A 21,979-nucleotide genomic window follows, 5' to 3' on the forward strand; every position below is an offset into this window, starting at 1 on the left:
AGCATATGAATTGGGATGAGGGCTGTGTGATGAAAAGCAGCCACCTCACATTGAATGCAATGTCTTTTCCTTCTTGAAGCTGTTATGTGTTGTGTTGCAACTTTTCCAGATTAGTAAAATGGCATCTCCAGCTTATATGGCCTCATCCTAGTTAAGGATAATGGTGTTGTAGTCCATGGCCATGGAGCTTTTCAAGACAGCCCATCTGCCATAAATACTTCCACAGCTCCATGCCTTCCAATTGTCCCAATTTGGCAGAGACACTCCTGACTAATCCTCTGTCATCCCATTTCCTCAGTTGCTTTTTAAATGTCCCAGTTTCCTTCTCCTTTTCCTGATTTGTCTTCGCCATACTTCAATTGCTACAGACTGAGCTAAAAGTGCATAACATAGTTTGTACTTATTGAACTCATCAAGAGAGAAAGAAGGAATCTTGTCCTTCCCAGTCGGCTCAGGCAAAAGCAAATTCCTGCAGCAGCCCCACTTAGTTTGTGTGTTTTCTCTTGTGACTTGTCCTCTTGATCATATTCTGATGTTGCTTGGCCACACATGTCCTGTTTTCCATCTCTGAGATGTTGGAGAGCATGGTACTGTGGTAATAGAGGAGCGAAGTGTGGGTTTTACTCCCCCTCCCAATAAGAATTCTTTCCCCTCCAAATGAAAATTCCAACACTGTAGTAATCTAAAAATCCAGCTGATATTTTATAAACGCATCTCTCTCTACGTCCCACCTCGGAGTTTAAGATCCTCTGGGGAGGCCCTGCTTTCGGCCCCACCTCTGTCACAAGTGAGGTTGGCGGGGACAAGGAGCAGGGCCTTCTCAGTGGTGGCCCCTCACCTATGGAATTCACTCCCCAGGGAAATCAGATCAGCAACATCCTTCCTTTCCTTTAGAAGGAAATTAAAAACATGGATGTGGGACCAGGCGTTTGGGCAATCTGGCAGATAAATAAAGAACTGTGATGACAGATGGGAATAGACAATGTGGAACGAAGTATGGACTCTGAGTTGGCGAATGCTGTGCTTGAGATTGGCTTTTTACTGTGATATATTGTTTTAATTGTTATAACTGTTTAACTGCTGTTTTTATACGTTTATTGTATTATTGTGTAGGCATCAAATTGTGCCATTTTGTAAGCTGCCCTGAGTCCCCCCTCAGGGGTTGAGAAGGGTGGGGTAGAAGTATACGAAATAAATAAATAAATGCACTAAGAGTCCAAATAAAAAATGCACGGAAAATGCACGGATCAGGAAAGCACATCTACTGTGCTCTCTGGCTTTCCTTCTATGTTCCAACAGACCTTACAACTTCTGAGGATGCCTGCCATAGATATGGGCAAAACAGTAGGAGAGATTGCCTCTGGAACATGGCAATACAGCCTGGAAAACTCACAGCAACCCAGTGATACTGGCCATAAAACCCTTCGAGAACACAATGCAAGGAAAGTTTCCAAGAGAGCCGGTGTGATGTAATGGTTTGAGCACTAGACTGTGGCTGTGAAGACAAGGGTTCAAATCCCTACTCTGAAATGGAAACCCACCGGATGTCCATGGGCAAATCACACTCTCTCAGCCTCAGAAGATGGCAAAAGCAAACCCTCTCTGAGCAAATCTTGCCAAGACAAGCCTTTAGTGTTGCCATAAGTCGGAAAGGACTTCACGGCACACGACAAGGGAATGCAAGTGCAGCAAATGAAAGAGTTCTAGGCATCTTATTCTTTGCAATGCTAGATATCTAGGAACTGGAGGAAATTTTCGTTACCAAGGGAAAGGGAAAACATTTCAATTTGAGGGGAGGTTGCTCTCATTTTGCCCCCCTCTTTGATAACTACATCCCTGAGTCTTTCCTAATTTCACTCTGTGTCTATGATACTTACTGGCTTCCCAGATGAACCACCAGGCCCTGGGGGTCCAGACCAACCCTGAAAAGAGAGCAGATATTAAAGCTCTTCATTAAATGAGAATGTGCATAAAAATAATACAAGAAACATAATCAGTTGGATATCAAGGACAGGTTTCACCTTACCTTCTCTCCTTTGGGACCTGGGGGTCCGCCCGGGTCACCCTGAAACAAAAGCGGAAATGTTGAACATTTAAAAATAGAATCATAGAGTTGGAAGAGACAACATGGGCCATCTAGTTCAACCCCTTGTCATGCCAAAGCACAACCCCCTGTCATGCCAACCCCCTGTCATGCCAAAGCACCCCCGACAGATGGCCACCCAGTCTCTGCTGAAAGACCTCCAAGGAAAGAGTTTCCACCATTTACAGGACATGAAATGAGTAATTACAAACTGTATTGAAGACCAGAGCCTAGAAAAATGACTTTGGGGGGGGGGGGGGGGGAACTACAGCTCCCAGAAGAGCTGATAGGGCCATTCTGGGAGCTATCATCTCGAAAGTCACTTTTCCAAGTTCTGCTCATTTCTATGAAATTGTGCCTGGTATTAGGCTTTGCTTGGATTCTTTGTAACTCCGCCATAACAATGAAAAACAAGTATGAAAAGAGTGGGCAGGAACGTTGCAACCTCCCAGATGCTCCCACCCTTGCTTCTTACTAATATATTTGGAAGCTAACTCCACATTTAGCTTGAACTGAGTTCGACCTTTCCTGCCATTTGAGATGCTGGGCTCAGGAACGCCGGCAATGATGCCTAATTAGGCTAACGAGATATAAAACAGCGAAGTCCTGTTTCCCAGACTGACCTCACAGTTCAAGCCAACCTTCGCCAAGTCTGCAAAAGTTTCAAAAGGAAATTTCTCTTTCTTCTTCTCGCCCACTACTCTAGAAAAACAGTCAATGAGCAAGAGACACTGTTGCTGTTGGTTGTTGTGTGCCTGCAAACCATTTCTGACCTATGGCAACCTTAAGGTGAACTTATCACAGGATTTTCTGGGGCATCTCATCCAGGATCCCCCAATGCCTTTCTATACCTAAATGGGGTACATCTACACTATAGAATGAATGCAGTTTGATGTCACTTTAATTGCCATGGCTCAGTTCTATGAAATCATGGATTTTGTAGTTAGATGAGGCTCCAGCACTCCTTTTCAGAGGAGGCTAAAGATTATTAAGATCGTCTGGAGAGGCCCTGCTCTCGGTCCCACCGGCCTCGCAAGCGCGTCTGGTGGGGACGAGGGACAGGGCCTTCGTGGTGGTGGCCCCTCAACTCTGGAACTCTTCCACTGGAGATCAGAACCGCCCAGTCTATCCTGACATTTAGGAAACAGGTGAAGACTTGGTTATGGAGACAGGCATTCAACGAGTGAGCCAGATATGGATGGAGGATGATGACCAACGAGTTAGTGTGATGACTGACCATTGTAGTTATTGAATGTAATTGCTGTTTTAATGTTTTAGTGTAAAATGAATTATTATGTTTTTATTAACTGTATGTGATATTATGGAAACCGGTCTGAGTCCCTCAAGAGAGGTGAGAAGGCCGGTACATAAAACTTTTAAATAAATAAATAAATAAATAAATAAAGACCTTGTAAAACTACAACTCCCACAATCCCACAGAACTGAAGCAAGGCAGTTAATGTAGTATCAAACTATATTAATTCTACTGTGTACATCAGGCATGGGCAAATTTTGGCCCTCCAAATGTTTTGGACTTCAACTCCCACAATTCCTACCAGCCAGTAGGTTGTTAGAAATTGTGGGAGTTGAAGTCTAAAACACCCAGAGGACTGAAGTCTGCCCATGCCTGGTGTAGATGCACTCTTTGAATCCAGAATCATGCAATCAGGCAATATGCAAGTAACACCTACTGAAATGTACTCTTCAACACAACTATTAATGATACACAAGTTTCATCTAGTTTTCATAATGATGGATGGAAATGGTGGATGATGGGAATCGTCATTGTCTAGTAACGGTGATGCATTCACTGCTTCCCAACCCTCTCCGCCCCATAATTTCAGGTTCCTGGAAGGCATCCTTTCCCATTTCTCCTCCCCTACATTTATCAGTGCAAATGTTTCCGAGGTTTTAGGAAAACAGGACTTGCTGGCCGGCGCTCAACATCTCTCCAAGCGACGCAAACCGCTGTGCTTGGCATGGAACCAGAGTTGTAGGATTGATTTTTTACACTTCAAAATACATCCACAGCAGAGAGAGGCTGACGTTGAGCCAACAATTTATTACACACCGAGAGGCATTCAGTGCAGAGGGGGAATCGAAGGGTTTGTTTGCAGTTTACCAATCATTATTTTAAGGGAGTTATTTCTTTTAGAAAGCCTGTCCAAGTGCTGTATCATTATGCAAAGCAATGATATGTATATATTTTGATAAAGAGTGGTGAATCCATAAATAAGATCTCTCTCTCTCTCTCTCTCTCTCTCTCTCTCTCTCGGCTTTAGTTTGAAGGCTGCATTGGACTATCTGTGGATGTTATTGGTGTAAAGAGAGGCTTAAGTTGAGAGGAGAGGAGACATTTAGCATGCTTTTTGTAGAGTTGCCTCAAGGGCATAACAACAACATCCTCTAAAAGGTATAAATGGGGTATAAGTAAAGGGATTTAATAATAATAATGATAATAATGTATTTATTTCATGTCAAAAGCATTGCATAAATAAATTAGTATAAAAAACTGATAAAACAGAGGGAACACAAACAGCTAAATAATTTTAGACCAAAAATGGGCAACAGCAACCACATTGTCTGTAGCTTTAAACTGTGCATGAGGCAGGGCATTGTGGGCAAGCATACAGATACCGAGTTGTTTGTTCTGCTCCACAGTCACAGGTAGTGCCATTGCTTTATAATAATAATAATAATAATAATAATAATAATAATAATAATAATAGAATCATAGAATTAAAGAGTTGGAAGAGACCTCATGGGCCACCGAGTCCAACCCCCTGCCAAGAAGCAGGAATATTGCATTCAAATCACCCCTGACAGATGGCCATCCAGCCTCTGTTTAAAAGCTTCCAAAAAGGAGCCTCCACCACACTCCATGGCAGAGAGTTCCACTGCTGAACGGCTCTCACAGTCAGGAAGTTCTTCCTCATGTTCAGATGGAATCTCCTCTCTTGTAGTTTGAAGCCATTGTTCCGCGTCCTAGTCTCCAGGGAAGCAGGAAACAAGCTTGCTCCCTCCTCCCTGTGGCTTCCTCTCACATATTTATACATGGCTATCATATCTCCTCTCAGCCTTCTCTTCTTCAGGATAAACATGCCCAGCTCCTTAAGCCCCTCCTCATAGGGCTTGTTCTCCAGACCCTTGATCATTTTAGTCACCCTCCTCTGGACACATTCCAGCTTGTCAATATCTCTCTTGAATTGTGGTGCCCAGAATTGGACACAATATTCCAGGTGTGGTCTAACCAAAGAGAAATAGAGGGGTAGCATTACTTCCCTAGATCTAGACACTATGCTCCTATTGATGCAGGCCAAAATCCCATTGGCTTTTTTTGCCGCCACATCACATTGTTGGCTCATGTTTAACTTGTTGTCCACGAGGACTCCAAGATCTTTTTCACACGTACTTCTCAATAATAAAAAGCATTGCTTTAGAACCATAATAATAATAATAATAATAACAACAACAACAACAACAACAACAACAATTGTTGTTGCTTTCTTCTTCTTCTTCATAATATAATTATACCCCACTTTCCTTTCTCAAGCAAGACCCAAAGTGGCTCACAACATTCAAAGCAATACAATTAAAAACTTACAACATGTAAATATTAATGTAGAGTTAAACCTACAGTTAATCACATTAAGCAAGTCAAAGTTGATAAAAATGTTTGTCCTAGCACATGACTTTTCTCACTCGTGTATCTTGCATTTAGCATGCTTTGTTTTGTGATTGGTTACTGGACCTATGGATAATAAAGATTAATTTTAATTAATTTCTATGGGAAATGATTAGTTCTAGGGAATATAATTTCTCCTCATCTGATCTGACTCTAAATCATGCTGAAGGAATTACTCTTTGCCTCTATTGATTCCTTATTACAGAGGAAACATGTCAGCTATTGGGAGAGAGGAAATTGAAATAAAACTATAAAGAAGAAGGTAAGGGTGAAATACTTCCGTTTTCACATGTGCTTCATAAGACAGCACTTCCATGCGGGCTTTCCGCCACTAAGATCATTCCTGGGACTTTTGGTTATTTTTATTGTTTATCCCTATGTGTTTCTTGGACACACAACACATCATATTTCTTATTTTGATGAGAAACTCCCTCCTGGGCACACAGAAGACAGGGTGACTTTGAAGGCACTGAAGAGACTGCACTGTGACACCATGAGATGCAGAGCGAATCTTAAGAAATGGAGCTAAAAAGTGGAGTCCACGACATGTGAGTGTGGAGAGGAGCAAACCACAGACCACTTGCTACAATGCAGCCTGAGCCCTGCCACATTCACAATGAAGGACCTTCTTACAATGACACCAGTGGCACTCCAAGTGGACAGCTTCTGGTCAAAGGAAATTTAGTATAATGCCAAGTTCTTAACTTTGTTTGTGGTTTTCTTTATACATTATAAATGTATTCTCAACTTGCTCAACTAGAGGGGTAGTAATGCTACCCCTCTATTCTGCTTTGGTTAGACCACACCTGGAATATTGTGTCCAGTTCTGGGCACCACAATTAAAGAGAGATATTGACAAGCTGGAATGTGTCCAGAGGAGGGCGACTAAAATGATCAAGAGTCTGGAGAAGAAGCCCTATGAGGAGCGGCTTAAGGAGCTGGGCATGTTTAGCCTGAAGAAGAGAAGGCTGAGAGGAGATAGGATAGCCATGTATAAATATGTGAGAGGAAGCCACAGGGAGGAGGGAGCAAGCTTGTTTTCTTCTTCCCTGGAGACTAGGATGCTGAACAATGGCTTCAAACTACAAGAGAGGAGATTCCATCTGAACATGAGGAAGAACTTCCTGACTGTGAGAGCCGTTTAGCAGTGGAACTCTCTGCCCCAGAGTGTGGTGGAGGCTCCTTCTTTGGAAGCTTTTAAACAGAGGCTGGATGGCCATCTGTCAGGGGTGATTTGAATGCAATATTCCTGCTTCTTGGCAGGGGGTTGGACTGGATGGCCCATGAGGTATCTTCCGACTCTTTGATTCTATGATTCTATGATTCTATGCTCCTGACATGATAAATAAATCACAGCCCTTAAGTTGATATGTTTTCAACGTCTAGTTGGGAATAATTAATATTGTCTACAAGAAAATATTTTCCATTGAAAAAGAGTCATGAAATGAAAATTTTCATATTTCAGACCTTGTTTTGCAAAAAAATCACAGAAAAGTTTTGTGCATTAAAAAAATGATTTTTCTGCACAGTGCACCCCAAATTTTCTACACAAACTCCTTGCATTTTGCTCCAAGGCAAGTTCATTTTGTGCAAAGTATGTTTGGGTGTGTGCATAAAAAAGTCCCAGGAAGAAAGAAGAAAACCATTAGAAAGGATCCTCAAAGAGCGTAATCTCCACCTCATGAGAAATACCTTTCAACACTCTTTTTGTTTTTCTTCAAAAGAGTGAAATAAGTATCTCTCTGCCAAGGCAAGATTAAGGCAGTTGAGCCTCAAGGGCGGTGTCAAAAAATAGGGGATCCCATTCTGTATCTGTGTGATTCAGAGCGAAGACGTCGAAAATTAACTAATTAAATGAAAAGTACAATAGCCAGAGGTATTCTTGCGTGAACCCATTTTCAACGCATCTTAAATGGGACTAACAGCCCAATCCCCATTAATCTTTGTTCAAGTAAATGCTGATGATCACAGAAGGATCCAGAGATTAAGGGAGTCAGTGGACCCCACCTTTTCCCCTCTTCAACACTTGGTTTCTATCCAGCGAGAAATTGCTGGAGTCAGAATATTATTCTTTGTAATATCATTCACAGGAGGGAAAAGCAATGCAGCAATTGCTGAAGGAATTCTTCAACAATACCATGCTTTTCACAAAGTGTTTGCAGTTTGGAATGCTTTTTGTATACAAAATACGTATAGTATTGTTTTGTCTGCAATTTTCTGCACACAAAACAGGTTTTGGTGCAGAGAAAATATTCTTCTTAGTGCAAAAAGGATCTTGTCTGGGTTTTGTACAAAGAAATTTTCCTGATCAGGAATTCCCAGCACTTGTGAAACATACAGTAGGACCTCCCATATTCATGGGGGATATGTTCTTGGGCTTCAGGTGAGTATACAAAACCACAGAAAATAGCAATCCCTATTAAAATTAAGGACTACCTACCCAAGAATACTATAGTCATAATGGAGGATTTAAAGAACCCTCCAATATGAAGATATATTTGTTGGATGTGGATAAATGGAACTACAGATATAATTCCTATGGATATGGGGTCTACACTGCATTTTTCAACCATTTTAATATATTCTTTCCATTCCTGTTTTGGAGTGCTTGCAACAGCTGTACTATTGATAATCTTTCTTTGAAATGCAACAATAAATAAATAACCCAGCTTGAATATTTTGTCTGTTCACAAACTCTCATTTCTTGCTTTTTAGTTCGGCTCTTACCTGCATTACACATTTAACATATTTATGGTGAAGGCTTATAATTCTACAGGATATTACAACTAGAAAACCAAAGATAGGAAGAGGTAAATATCCTTACCGGTTTTCCTGGAAGGCCGATTCCAGGAGGACCAGGTTTTCCAGGGGGTCCTGGTTCCCCAGCAAGACCTTCAGGACCAACAAATCCTGGGTCACCCTAGAAAATAAGCATGGCCATTACAATTGGTTTGTGCACCAGAAAAACAGTCATATCTCCCCAGAGTGACTTCCACCCTCTTGAGTTTGAGCAGGAAGGTACCTTCTGGCCTTTGGGTCCCACCACACAGATCTCTCCGGGTCGACCCTGTAGGAGGAAAACATGGGGTATTAGAACATGGAAGTTTCGTGACATTTCATGCAATTTGGCTGAGATCCTGCCTAGATACATAGTTCAATGTCCTCCTATTGCTTGAGAGCTGTCAAACATTGAGAAGGGGCCCTACTGATGTCATTTGCTGGTGGAGAACTGAGGGAGGTGATCAAGACCATAAAGAAGCTGTTGGTCTCAGCTTGTTCAAGAAAGGGGGAAAAGGAGGGAGCACTCTCAAATAGAGTGCACAAGCCTTTTTCTTCCCCAACGAGTCAAAAGTGGTTGGGCCTTCATGGTGTAGATTGCTTCTTCTCACTTCTTACTAGTAAGAAGAAATAGCAGTGACCACTCAATGAAACTTGATGTTACTAGAGTATTTAAAAATACGAGAAGAGTAGGGAATAACTCTCTATGGCCTGTCCAAAAAGGGACTTACACTTATGAAGCACATATGCATCTCCAACTTACCTAGAGGACACTGACAATTGTCACCATCTTCAAAACCTGAATGGGCTACCTTTTTGACTGAGAATGGGTTTTAGTTGTGATCTATCTATGGTTGTGTGTTTATTTACGTGCTACCATAATATCACCATTAGGATAACAATTTAAGACAGAAGACATAATATCACCTTTAGGATTCAACTCAAGACAAAAGACATAATATCACCTTTAGGACTCAACACAAGACAGAAGAACATAGGGCGAACCACATTGCATCTTACCAAAGGTCTATCTTCTTACACAGTGTTCAACCAATTATCTACAGGAAACTCATGACTATGACCTGGTGATTACTACTCCATGCTCCATCTTGACTTGTCTAGTCAATAGAGGAAGTACTGTCATTGGGTCCTGCTTATAGGGTTCTTGTTTAGAGGTCCTATAGGCCCTAGTGGCTTTCATGGAGTGTCATCATCATACAAAATGGAATGAGGAGAAGAAAGGTCAAAGGGAATACAGAATGGTTGCACAACTTACATCACGTCCTGGACTTCCTGTTTTGCCTTGAATTCCAAAGTCACCCTTCTCTCCTTTCTGTCCCTGTAGGAGACAAGCGAGAAGACCTTAATAGTCAATCCATTTTCTTCTTTGACTTGTTCTAGGATGGGGTGAGCAAAGTCCTGATCGTGATCCACATATGACTTCCCTACCCCATTTAAAAAATGTGATTCTTTTCCCCACATGGACCTCCCTGAGAATATGGGACCCAGTACCCCCCTGGAATTTATGCTAAGGTAAACCTTTATCTTGAAAGTAATTTCCTGTTAGAAAAAAGAGCCTCCATAGACTTAAAACAGGGATGCATGACTCAATGAATCAGAGCTCTTTCCAGAGTTCCCATTCTCCAAAGCTTACCTTTTGTCCAGTGCTCCCAGTCAATCCTGAAGGCCCCTGTTGGCAAAATAATCCTTTTATTAATTCATGATGTTTATAGTTCAAGCTATTTCAAATGGAAAGTGTTCAGAACATAAACCTACGCCGGACACTGAGAGATGTTTATGTTTCTTGTTCTGGAATATGGATTATCACAATCTTTTTCAGGAGGCAGATATGGATAGAAGAAATAGGGTTTCCACTAAAGTCAAAGGTTCATAAGTTTAAACAATGCGTGAAGAGAGAAGGTGGGCCTGTGGACAACCTATCCTTTCCTCTGAATTCTTCTCATTTCCAATAACCCTGGGAGTTGTCAACTAGGCATGATGGCTTTAAGCTGGAAATGGCAAGGAATGGTGGAGAATCTACTTAATGTTTCCCAAACTTTGGTCCTTCAGGTGTTTTTTATTTCAATTTCCAGAAATCTTGGCCAACTTGACCAATGATGAAGGATTCTTGGAGCTGATGTACAAAATGCCTAGAGAACCAGAGTTTAGGAACCACTGAACTTTACAGAAGCTATCTGAGTTGTTGAATTTTAACCTACAAATACATTCAGCACCTTGGATGGCTCATTCAAAGTTGGAATAAGACCCAGAATAAATTCACCATCTGGTTGATATGGATGCCATAAGCTGCTCAATGGACACTGGGGTGGGGTGAGGATGAATGGTTTAATTCCTGAAGAAGAAGCTTAATTTTTCAAGGGGACATGTTGGCCATGGTGGTAGTAACAAGTGGGAATTTCCCCTTGTCATCACAGAAGAGCTAGGACATGATAAGAAGACATGCTCACCAGAAAAGAGTCCCAATTGCTATGATATAACATAGAAAGGAAGAGATAAAGTAGGCAGGGTCTCAGAATAAGAAGAGCTCAGGAAGAAACAAGGACCTAAGAAAGGAGAAAAGCAGAATGACTGTGAGGAGACAGTTGAGAAAATGAAGAAGGAAGGAGTATGGAAGAGACCAGAGGAAGAACAAAGTAAATGGCATAATAATAATAATAATAATAATAATTTGTACCCCACTTTATCTCCCAAAAGGATTATGGAAGAGACCAGAGAAAGAACAAAGTAAAGGGCAAAATTATTGTTATTATTATTATTATTATTATTATTATTATTATATTTATACCCCTCTTTAACTCCCAAAAGGATTATGGAAGAGACCAGAGGAATGGCAAATTATTATTATTATTATTATTATTATTATTATTATTATATTTATACCTCTCTTTATCTCCCAAAAGGATTATGGAAGAGACCAGAGGAATGGCAAATTATTATTATTATTATTATTATTATTATTATTATTATTATTATTTTATTTATTATTTTATTTTGGTTTCTTCTACCCCGCCCTTCTCACCCCGAAGGGGACTCAGGGCAGCTTACAAAGGCACAATTCGATGCCAGCATCACATAACAGTAGTAAAAACAAATTAACATCAATTAACAGTTAAACAGTTAAACAACAATTCCTGCATTACAACCATAAAACCAATTAAACCAATAAAACAATACAAACCCAATTACTCCTTATAGACGGTCAGCGTTCGCTATCTCATATTACTACTACTACTACTACTACTACTACTACTACTACCCTGCTTTATCTCCCAAAAAGAGATTCAAAGTGGCAAAGAAAGGCAAAGAAAGAAAGAACAATCGCTTTCCCATTAGAAACATTCAGAGGAGGCAATCTGGATTTGTCATAATGTTTTACAATAGTCAACCAATGTAATTGTTAAAACCGGAGTTGAGATAATTAATAATAATAATAATAATAATAATTATTATTATTATTATTATTATTGGGTTGTTGTAGGTTTTTCCGGGCTATATGGCCATGTTCTGGAGGCAAATTTTCTCCTGACATTTCGCCTGCATCTATGGCAAGCATCCTCTACCTCTGAGGATGCTTGCCATAGATGCAGGCGAAATGTCAGGAGAAAATTTGCCTCCAGAACATGGCCATATAGCCCGGAAAAACCTACAACAACCCAGTGATTCTGGCCATGAAAGCCTTCGACAATACAATTATTATTATTATTATTATTATTATTATTATTATTATTATTATTTCTTGCCCATCTCTCCTCATGGCTCGAGGTGGGTTACAACACTGTAACATTGTTGGTGATAGTGTTGTTAAATTGCATGGGGTGTGAGAACCATTTTTTAAACTCCATTACATGCTTGTGGGTCTACTGATGCTTCCCAGTGCACCAAAGTGACACCACATCATTTCCAGTCACCATTTGGGACCAAAGACACAAGATCTGGAGGTGAGGGATAGGGTTGTGGAAAGTAGAAAGGGGCAAACTGCTCCATTTTGGCCTATGTGGGCACTCTCCGGGGTGAAAAATCCAACAGAAAAATGGGGCAGGTGTAGAATTGAACATGATGCTGAACATGATCTGTGGGTCACCCTTTGCCCACCCCTAGTTTCAGAGGTAAACATAGAGCTGCAATATTTCAGCATTAACGGATCAAGTGAAAAGGGCCAGAAGCAGCTGGTGGACTGAGACAGAGATGTACACAGTGTCTTCCCTGGTCTGGCAGCAGGATGCAGTGTCTAAATATTTATCATTCGCAATATAAACTTTGGCCCGGTGAACCCGTCTCCCTGGCCGCTCTTCAAATAAGTGCACTTGACGTAAAAAACAAGGACAGTGCTATGCAAAGCAGCACAGGGGAGATGCAGCAAAGAAATGCAAACAATCAGCAAATTATTCAGGGCAGTCAATGAGGTCAAGAGAGCCTGGCAAATGGAGACGTAGGGTTCATTGTTAACCCATCGAGTCCAGGTCATCCTTAAAGGATGTGGCCCAACTGAGCTCAGGTTGAGCCAGGAAGGAGAAAAAGAACGGACTGAGCAGGTCAATTACAAAGTCTGCAAGATGTTGTATCCCACAGGATTCTGCTCTGTCTCCATATCTTCATGCTTATTCCAGCTCCAGATCATGTATCTTCATAGGCTTTGGGTCTACTGATGATGACAAGTGGGTTTCCATGTCTGCACTAATGTTGGATGTGAATCTGCTCTGGAGTATAGTTTCATCACAGATCTAAATTATTATTCGTTTTATTTATTATATTTATTTGTCCACTACTTTATGTGTTGGTCATGATGATAGTTCCACATTTGGTCACATGTGAGCACCTTTCCTGGTTATCACAGAAGAAGTGGGCTATGATTAGGAGGCAACTTGAAAAATTATACAGTCATCTGTGCTTTCTGAAGGCTTTCATGGCCACAATCACTGGGTTGCTGTGAGTTTTCCGGGCTGTCTGGCTATGTTCCAGAAGCATTTTCTCCTGACATTTCACCCACATCTATGGCAGGCATCCTCAGAGGTTGTGAGGTCTGTTGGAAACTAAGCAAGTGAGGTTCATATATTTATAAATGTCCAAGGTGGGAGAAAGAACTCTTGTCTGCTTAAGGCAAGTGTGAATATTGCCATTGGCTATCTTGATTAGCAATGAATGACCTTTCAGCTTCAAAGCCTGGCTACTTCCTGCATGGGGGAATCCTTTGTTGGAAGGTGTTAGCTGGCCCTGATTGTTTCCTTTCAGGAATTTCTCTGTTTTTTGAGTCGCACTTTATTTACTTTCCTGATTTTAGAGGGTTTTTTTAAAAAAAATATTGATAGCCAGATTTTGTTCATTTTCATGGTTTCTTCCTTTCTGTTGAAATGAAAATGACAAAATCTGACTACCTGTATTAAAAAAAGACTAAAATCAGGACATTAAGTAAAGAGGAACACTCCAAAAACAGGGGAATTCCTGATAGGAAACAACCAGGGCCAGTTAACATCTCCTAACAAAGAACCCCCAAGCAGAGGTGGCCCTAGGTAATTTTCAACGGTAAGCAACAGTATTTTGGCACCCCCCCCCCCAACCAATCACTGATATATATTTTCTGTTTGTCGTGGGAGTTCTGTGTGCCATATTTGGTTCAATTCCATCATTGGTGGAGTTCAGAATGCTCTTTGATTGTAGGTGAACTATACATCCCAGTAACTACAACTCGCATATGTCAATGTCTATTTCCCCCTAAGAGCGCCTCAAGAGCACCCCTGGGCAAAATCAACGATACTGCAAATGCTTACTTTGCGTAATGGGTTGAGCCGCCCCTGCCCCCAGGCAGCAATCAGCCAGGCTTTGAAGTTGCAAGGCCATTCAAAGCTAATCCAGGTGGTCAGCTGCAACATTCACACTTGCCTCAAGCAAACAAGAGTTCTTTCTCCCACCCTCGACATTCCACAGATATATAAACCCCACTTGCCTAGTTTCCAATGGACCTCACATCCCCGAAGGATGCCTGCCATAGATGTGGATGAAACGTCAGGAGAGAATGCTTCTGAAAATGGCCATGCAGCCTGGAAAACTCACAGCAACCCACTATACAGTCATCATTCTACATTTGTATTTTTTACTTTTGCAGGCATGATTATTCATGGAATATATTAAATAAATGTCTTCTCGAGGAATCTTTAGTTCCTCCAATGCAATTCTATAGTCAATGCCCAGCTGAAGTGGATCTGGAAGACCTAGAGAGATGTTCTCTGAGGTTGAAAAAAATAGCAATTTTAAACATTTTTTTTTCAATTTCATAGAGGTCCCAGCGCCCTAACTTCAGTTAATATGGAGGGCTGATTATAAAGCTACTTTTTGAATTGGCAGCTCCCGACAGCTTTTCTACAGCAACATTTCGAGCATCCTTGTTGTCCTATTTTTATGTGCATTATCTTTATTATTTTTTTAGTAAACTGGAGTTTCTTTTATTAAAAAGGCAAGTATAATTTAAGTAAATTAATAGCATATTCCAATTAATTTTATACAGATGTTTGTCTAAGGCTGGGCAGTGCAACCGAGGTGTATTGCAACTTCTTGGAAGAAGAGAGCACAACTGGGATACAATCAAAACATAAATGTCTTATGGTGCCATGTTTTCCATAGACCCACACTTTACCTTTTCTCCTCGCTCTCCCTTCTCCCCTTTTGGACCTTCGGCACACTTCATAAAAGAGAAGGAAGAAACAGAAGGAAGGTTAGGAGGGCAACATTGGACAATGGATGAGTTGAAAGAGAAAGTCAAAGCGTGGGTGTTTCCTCCCCAGAGATGGGAAGCTATTCACCTTCAAAGGGGCTTCAGGTGAGATTCGGACACAGTCAGCACCCTGGAAGAGGAGGAGAAGAATAGGAAGATAGGTCACAATAAAATTTCTAAAACCATACAGTTTTAGTATCTCTTATCCTAAATGCTTGAGATCTGAAGAGTTTTGGATTTTTAAAAAAGATTTTGGAATACCTGCATTTGCAGACATACATAATGAGATGCCTCTTGGAGATGGGCAGTAAAGGTAAAGGCTTCCCCAAACATTAAGCCTAGTTGTGTCCGACTCTGGGGGGTGGTGCTCATCCCCATTTCTAAGCCGAAGAGCTGGCATTGTCTGCAGACACCTCCAGCTGTTGCTGGAGTCAGGGGGACAGCTTTAAACTGGCTGTCCTCCTTTCTTCACAACCGTGGACAGCGAGTGGCGAGGGGAGGCCTGGTCTCTGAGAGGTCCCCTCTGTCTTGTGGGGTTCCTCAGGGGGCCATTCTCTCTCCTCTGTTGTTTAACATCTATATGCGACCACTTGCTCAGCTGGTTTGAGGTTTTGGGCTTGAGTGTTATCAGTACGCCGATGACACTCAGCTGGTGCTGAAGATGGAAGGCCGACCGGACCCTGTACCCGATTGTTTCCATCAGTGCCTCGAGGCCGTTACTGGATGGCTGCGTGCCAGCAGGTTGAGGGTGAATCCAGCAAAGACGGAGATCCTATGGCTGGGTCGACCGGGTAGTGGGGATATCCAGCTGCCTACCCTGGATGGTGAGGCGTTACGCCCATCATCATTGGTAAAGAGTCTGGGAGTCCTTTTGGACCCTCTGCTGACGATGGAGGCCCAGGTCTCCGCCGTTAGCAGAACCGCCTTTTTTCATCTGTGGCAGGCCAGACGGCTGGCCCCCTACCTGTCCAGAGACAACCTAGCTATGGTGATCCAGGCCACGGTCATCTCAAGACTGGACTATTGTAACGCCCTCTACATTGGCCTTCCTCTGTCGGTGATCCGGAAGCTCAAGCTGGTACAAAATGCAGCTGCTCGGCTTCTTGCGGGAATTCCGATGAGATGCCACATAACCCCAATTTTGCAGCAGCTGCATTGGTTACCAATTGAGCACCGGATCACTTTCAAAGTGATGGTACTTACCTTTAAGGCCTTGCATGGTCTGGGGCCGATGTATCTGAGGGACCGCCTCACCCCCTACCAACCCCAGAGATCCCACCGTTCTGAGGACCAAGATCTATTGGAAATTCCCAGTGTCAAGACCTTGCGTCTAACAGCAACCAGACGGAGAGCCTTCACAGCAGTGGCACCATCACTCTGGAATATTCTGCCACCTGAAGTCCGTGCCTTGCGGGACTTAACAGCTTTCCGCAGGGCATGTAAGATATACCTGTTTCGACAGGCTTTTAATGTTTGATATTGCCGTTTTTAAATTGTTTTAAATTGCTTTTAAATTTTGTTAGATTTTAGCCATTCTTGTAAGCTGCTCCGAGCCCCAGGGGAGTGGCGGCATATAAGTCCAAATAATAAATAAATAAATAAATAAATAAAATGTGGCCAGTATGACTGCATGGAGTGCCGTTACCTTCCCACGGAAGTGGTACCTATTCATCTACTCATATTTGCAAGATTTTGAACTGCTAGGTTGGCAGAAGCTGGACCTAACAGCAGGAGCTCAGCCCGCTCCCTGGATTCGAACCACCAACCTTTCAGTTAGCAAGTTCAGCAACTCAGAGGTTTAACCCGCTGCACCACCGGGGTCCCCAAAGGAGATGGGACACAAATCTGAGATTCATTTATGCTTCATATGCACCTTAAACCCATAGATAGAAAGTATGTGTTCATTGAACAACCTATAAGTATATAAGGCATATGTGTCAAACCCATGGGCCAAATTTGACTCTCCATTTCATTGTATGTGGCTCTCCAGATGCTGGACCAAAACTTCTGATGGGAGTTGTGTTACAGGAACATTTGGAAGACTGCAGTTTGTCAGGAGAGTGGGGTTTGGATTTAGAGACAAGCAAATATGATGTCTGACTTAAAAAGTTCCTTTCACCTTTTCCTGACCTCAGAACCACAAGCAATGCCCAGTTTGCATGGTGGATAACCAAACATGAGAGAACTTGTCATTCAATAACACCTGGAGACACAACTGAGTGTGCCAGCCACTATGTAAAAACATTATAGTTGTCTCTGGGTCTCCATGTATTCTCTGTCCATGGATTCAACAGCCTTCTGACAGAATCAAAAGGCTGATGTGGCCCTCAAAAATGGGTTTGATACTCTTGATATAAGGTATGCTCAACCTGTATAAGCCTCTGACAATCGAGCTCCTTTTTACAATGCCTTCTATTTTGCCCGGATACCCTTTATCCTTCTTGTCCTCTGTCTAGCTGGGAATTTTCTTGCCCCACTTTTTGGGGAGGCAAACCACATTATGGAACAAAAAAAAAAAAAAAAAAAAAAAAAAGAAGCCATTTACACCACCCAAACAACATGTGCATTTCTGCACAGAATTACCCTATTTACCTGAATCTAATGGTCACCTTTTTGAGCTAAATGGTCTTTGCCAAAAGGAATCAAGAGCTGAACCATCTTAGAGCTGAACCAAAACAAAAGGGGAATCTGCTTTAAGAGATGCACCTGGAACTCCTCTTTGGGGGGATGTAATCTCTAATGTAATTGCCATGGCTCAATGCTATGCAGTCCTGGGATTTGTAGTTTGGTGAGGCATGAGCATTCTTTGTCAGATATTTTTAAAGAAGGAATTCTAAACAGGCAGCAACTGTAATGCACACCTTTTTTTGGCCAAACTACAGAGTGCACCTTTTGCCACTGCAGATTATTTATTTATTTATTTATTTATTTATTTGATGCATTTATTAACCGCCATTCTCAGCCCTTTAGGGCGACTCATGGCGGTGTACAACACATATAAAAGGCAATTTACAAAGAGGCAATTTCAACAGCATATTAACAATACAACAATTACAAAGTTACACTAAATAATCCGCTTCGTCTCATAGTGGAATCATAACCAATCTCATATTCCTTGTTCCATTCCAGTCATCTTTACCACATTGTTATAGCACTTAATTAAATGCCCTCTCGAACAGCCATGTCTTAAGGCTTTTTCGGAAGGACATAAGGGAGGGCGCCTGTCTGATGTCTGCAGGGAGAGTGTTCCACAGCCGGGGGGCCACCACCGAGAAGGCCCTCTCCCTCGTCCCCGCCAGACGTGCCTGTGAGGCAGGCGGGATCGAGAGAAGGGCCTCCCCAGTCGATCTCAAGGTCCTCGTGGGCTCGTAGGCCAAGATGCGGTCCGAAAGGTATTTTGGGCCGGAGCCGTTTAGGGCTTTGTAGGCCAAAACCAGCACCTTAAATTGGGTCCGGTAGCAAATCGGCAGCCAGTGGAGCTGGGACAACAAGGGCGTTGTGTGCTCCCTGCCTCCCGCTCCAGTTAGTAACATGGCTGCCGCGCGCTGAACCAGTTGAAGCTTCCGGGCCATCTTCAAGGGCAGCCCCACGTAGAGAGCGTTGCAGTAGTCAAGGCGGGATGTGACCAGAGCGTGTACCACCGTGGCCAAGTCAGACTTCCCGAGATACGGGCGCAGCTGGCGCACGAGCCTGAGCTGTGCAAATGCTCCCCTGGTCACCGCTGAAACCTGGGGATCCAGGCTCAACGAGGAATCCAGGGTCACACCCAAGCTGCGAACCTGCGCCTTCAAGGGGAGTGCGACCCCATCCAGCACAGGCTGTAACCCTATACCCCGTTCGGCCTTGCGACTGACCAGGAGTACCTCTGTCTTGCCTGGATTTAATTTCAGTTTGTTCACCCTCATCCAGACCGTTACAGCGGCCAGGCACTGGTTCAGGACCTCGACAGCCTCCTTAGTAGCAGGTGGAAAGGAGTGACAGAGTTGGACATCATCTGCGTACAGATGACACCGCACCCCGAAACTCCGGATGATCTCACCCAGCGGCTTCATGTAGATATTAAACAGCATGGGGGACAGTATGGAACCCTGTGGCACCCCACAAGTCAAAGGTTGTGGTGTAGATCAGGAGTCCCCCAATAACACCTTCTGGGTGCGGCCCTCCAGGAATGACTGGAGCCACTGCAAAGCAGTGCCCCCAAGGCCCATTTCCGCAAGGCGCCCCAGAAGGATACCGTGGTCGACGGTATCGAAGGCCGCTGAGAGGTCCAGGAGCACCAACAGGGACACACTCCCCCTGTCTAGCTCCCGGCGCAGATCATCCACTAAGGCGACCAAGACCGTCTCGGTCTTGGTAGCAATTCTTTTGGTTTCAGGATTTTACATTCAACATTGTGTGCTTTAGATTCAATGGCTCATTAGACTCTAGTAAATACGGTATTTCTCTTTGAGAGATACAAATCAAGGATGGGCAAACCAACAAACTTTTTGTCCACTGGGACTGATGTGTCTCTTCTAGATGAGTGATTGGGGTTATTTGCTTTTTAGGAGAATGCTGGGATTCAACAGGCTTGTTTGGGGGCCCCTTTTAGCCAGTTTTGCATGGTTTCAAGGTCAACTGGAAATTGATACTGACAATTCTTAAAATTATGGGATTCTATGCATTTTGGAGTGTCATGTTGGGTCCACACTTAGGCCACCCCTGACCTACAGCATGTAAGGAAAGTTGCAAAGGTAATCCCTATGGCAGAGTTCATACAAACATATAAAAATAAGGGAGAAAAATCAGCACAACTTACCCGATCGCCTTTCTCTCCTTTGGATCCATAGTTCCCTGGTGGTCCACGCTCACCCTTCCCACCCTGCAAAAATAGAGGAAAACCTTTCATAAAGGAACTATCTTCATGCAATTATACATTTAAAAAGCACTGCAGGGGATAATATACTTTCTTAGGCTTCATCAGCACTGTCAAATTAATGCAGTTTGACTCCACTTTAACTTCCATGGCTCAGTGCTATGGACTCCTAGGATCTGTTGTTTGGTGAAGCACTCTTTGGCAGATAATGCTAAAGCACCTGCTGTGCTAAAGGGCTTTAGAACAGAAGGTTAACCACCTGCTGCAGTAAATCTTGCTCACCAAAAGGTTGAAAGTTCAAAGCCTGGGTCAGGGTGAGTTCCTGGCCTTTAGCCCAGCTTCTGCCTACCTAACAGTTTCAAAAACAGCAATGTGCGTAGATAAATAAGTACCACTTATGCGGGGAGGTATTTAAGGCAGCCATATGGAAATGCCAGGAAAAAAATGCCAGTGATTCAATCAAGGAGGAAGTTTACGAACAAAGCTCTTCAGAAAGAAAAAATGTGTTGGAGCATGCAAGAAATTAGTGTGTGTGTGTGTGTGTGTCAACTGTAAAATAAGGTGCATGAAGCCGATTGGTCAGACAATGTCCAGGGAGCAGGCTGAGCCTGGGACTTTTGGTTACTGTTACATTTTTGTTCAGGCTTGAGCTATGCAGGTGCTCAGAGAAAAGCAGAGAGAGACAGAGTTTGGAGTGTGATCTCGCTTCATGAGCTGCTGAAGGAGTTTATCCACATGGACAGAAAAAGGCCATTTTAAATCTCTCATAAAAGGACATTATGTGAGTTGATGCAACTGATCACATTGCACATATGTTGTTCTCAACTATGAAGAGTAAACTACTTGTTCTTTATTGTTCACCTGCATGGCATATTGTCTTCCTCTGGCAAGGCATTTTGTGGGCTGATCAAGCATGAACTATACATGGTTTATTTTACATTACGCCATGGCGTGGAGTGACAGCCACCCCCCCAGCCTCGTGACTGGAACCGAGCACAGCCAGCCTCCAAGACGCCGAAGATGGGAAAGCCTACATATACCTATATATAACAGCATTGAATGTTTGCCATATGTGTGTTCTGTGATCCGCTCTGAGACCCCTTCCGGGTGAGAAGGGCAGAATATAAATACTGTAAATAAATAAATAAAAATATTGTAAAACTACAAGTCCTATGAATCCATGGCAGTGAAAGTGGTGTCATACTCTATTCATTCTACAGTGTAAATGCACCCGGAAAGGAAACAGACATGCTGGCTTTAGGTCTCTAATCTGAAAAGTAATACCAGGCTTAGCTGCAGTTCTAACAACAGCAGTGGGTCTTTTTGGTCTGGCAATCCAACAGTGGAAGAGGGTGCTCTTTTACATCACCTAAAATATATTGAAATCAGGCTCCGATAAAACACTTTTGCAATTACAGAAATGTGATTGCGTGCCTCGCTGTATCTCCAGCTAACAGCATGGGGGATGAAGCTTTTAATAGAGAAAAGAACATTTCTGGCTAAGATGAAGGAAGGAACGACATGCCATCCAGACACATGACAAACATTACTGGTGCTGGGATCCATATGCTAGAAAAAAAAGTACATTCCAGGGAATGTTCTTCTCAAATTTGATCAGGAGGAGGCTTTTAAGACAGATCAAAACAGCAGCAGTAGTCTCCAGCTTTGCCAATGATAGCAAGCCAGGCTGAATGATGATGGAGGGCAAAAGCTCAAAAAAGGCCATTATGGAGACTCAGTCCTGTCGGCATCTCACAGATGGAAAATGGGACACATCCAGCTCAGCAACATCAGAGTTTGGTTAAGATGGCAAATCTTACTAGTGAGGAGGAAGACACATATTGAGAGAGG

General features: G+C 42.7%; 1 protein-coding gene across 5 annotated transcripts in view; it reads right to left on the reverse strand.

Annotated features, from left to right (window-relative positions):
- The window catches only part of COL16A1 (collagen type XVI alpha 1 chain), a 215,668-nt gene that overhangs the window by 104,043 nt on the left and 89,646 nt on the right, over positions 1-21,979 (reverse strand). For all 5 annotated transcript variants that reach the window (XM_067460593.1, XM_060785720.2, XM_067460594.1 and 2 more), the window contains exons 12-20: positions 20,072-20,134; positions 15,362-15,403; positions 15,196-15,240; positions 10,201-10,236; positions 9,823-9,885; positions 8,791-8,835; positions 8,593-8,688; positions 2,027-2,065; positions 1,878-1,922 (exon numbers count right to left, since the gene is read on the reverse strand). In XM_067460593.1, coding sequence (XP_067316694.1) covers positions 1,878-1,922; positions 2,027-2,065; positions 8,593-8,688; positions 8,791-8,835; positions 9,823-9,885; positions 10,201-10,236; positions 15,196-15,240; positions 15,362-15,403; positions 20,072-20,134 — 474 coding nt within the window. The remainder of the gene's footprint in view (positions 1-1,877; positions 1,923-2,026; positions 2,066-8,592; positions 8,689-8,790; positions 8,836-9,822; positions 9,886-10,200; positions 10,237-15,195; positions 15,241-15,361; positions 15,404-20,071; positions 20,135-21,979) is intronic.

This window comes from Anolis sagrei, chromosome X (genome assembly GCF_037176765.1).
Source record: "Anolis sagrei isolate rAnoSag1 chromosome X, rAnoSag1.mat, whole genome shotgun sequence".
NCBI lineage: Eukaryota > Metazoa > Chordata > Lepidosauria > Squamata > Dactyloidae > Anolis > Anolis sagrei.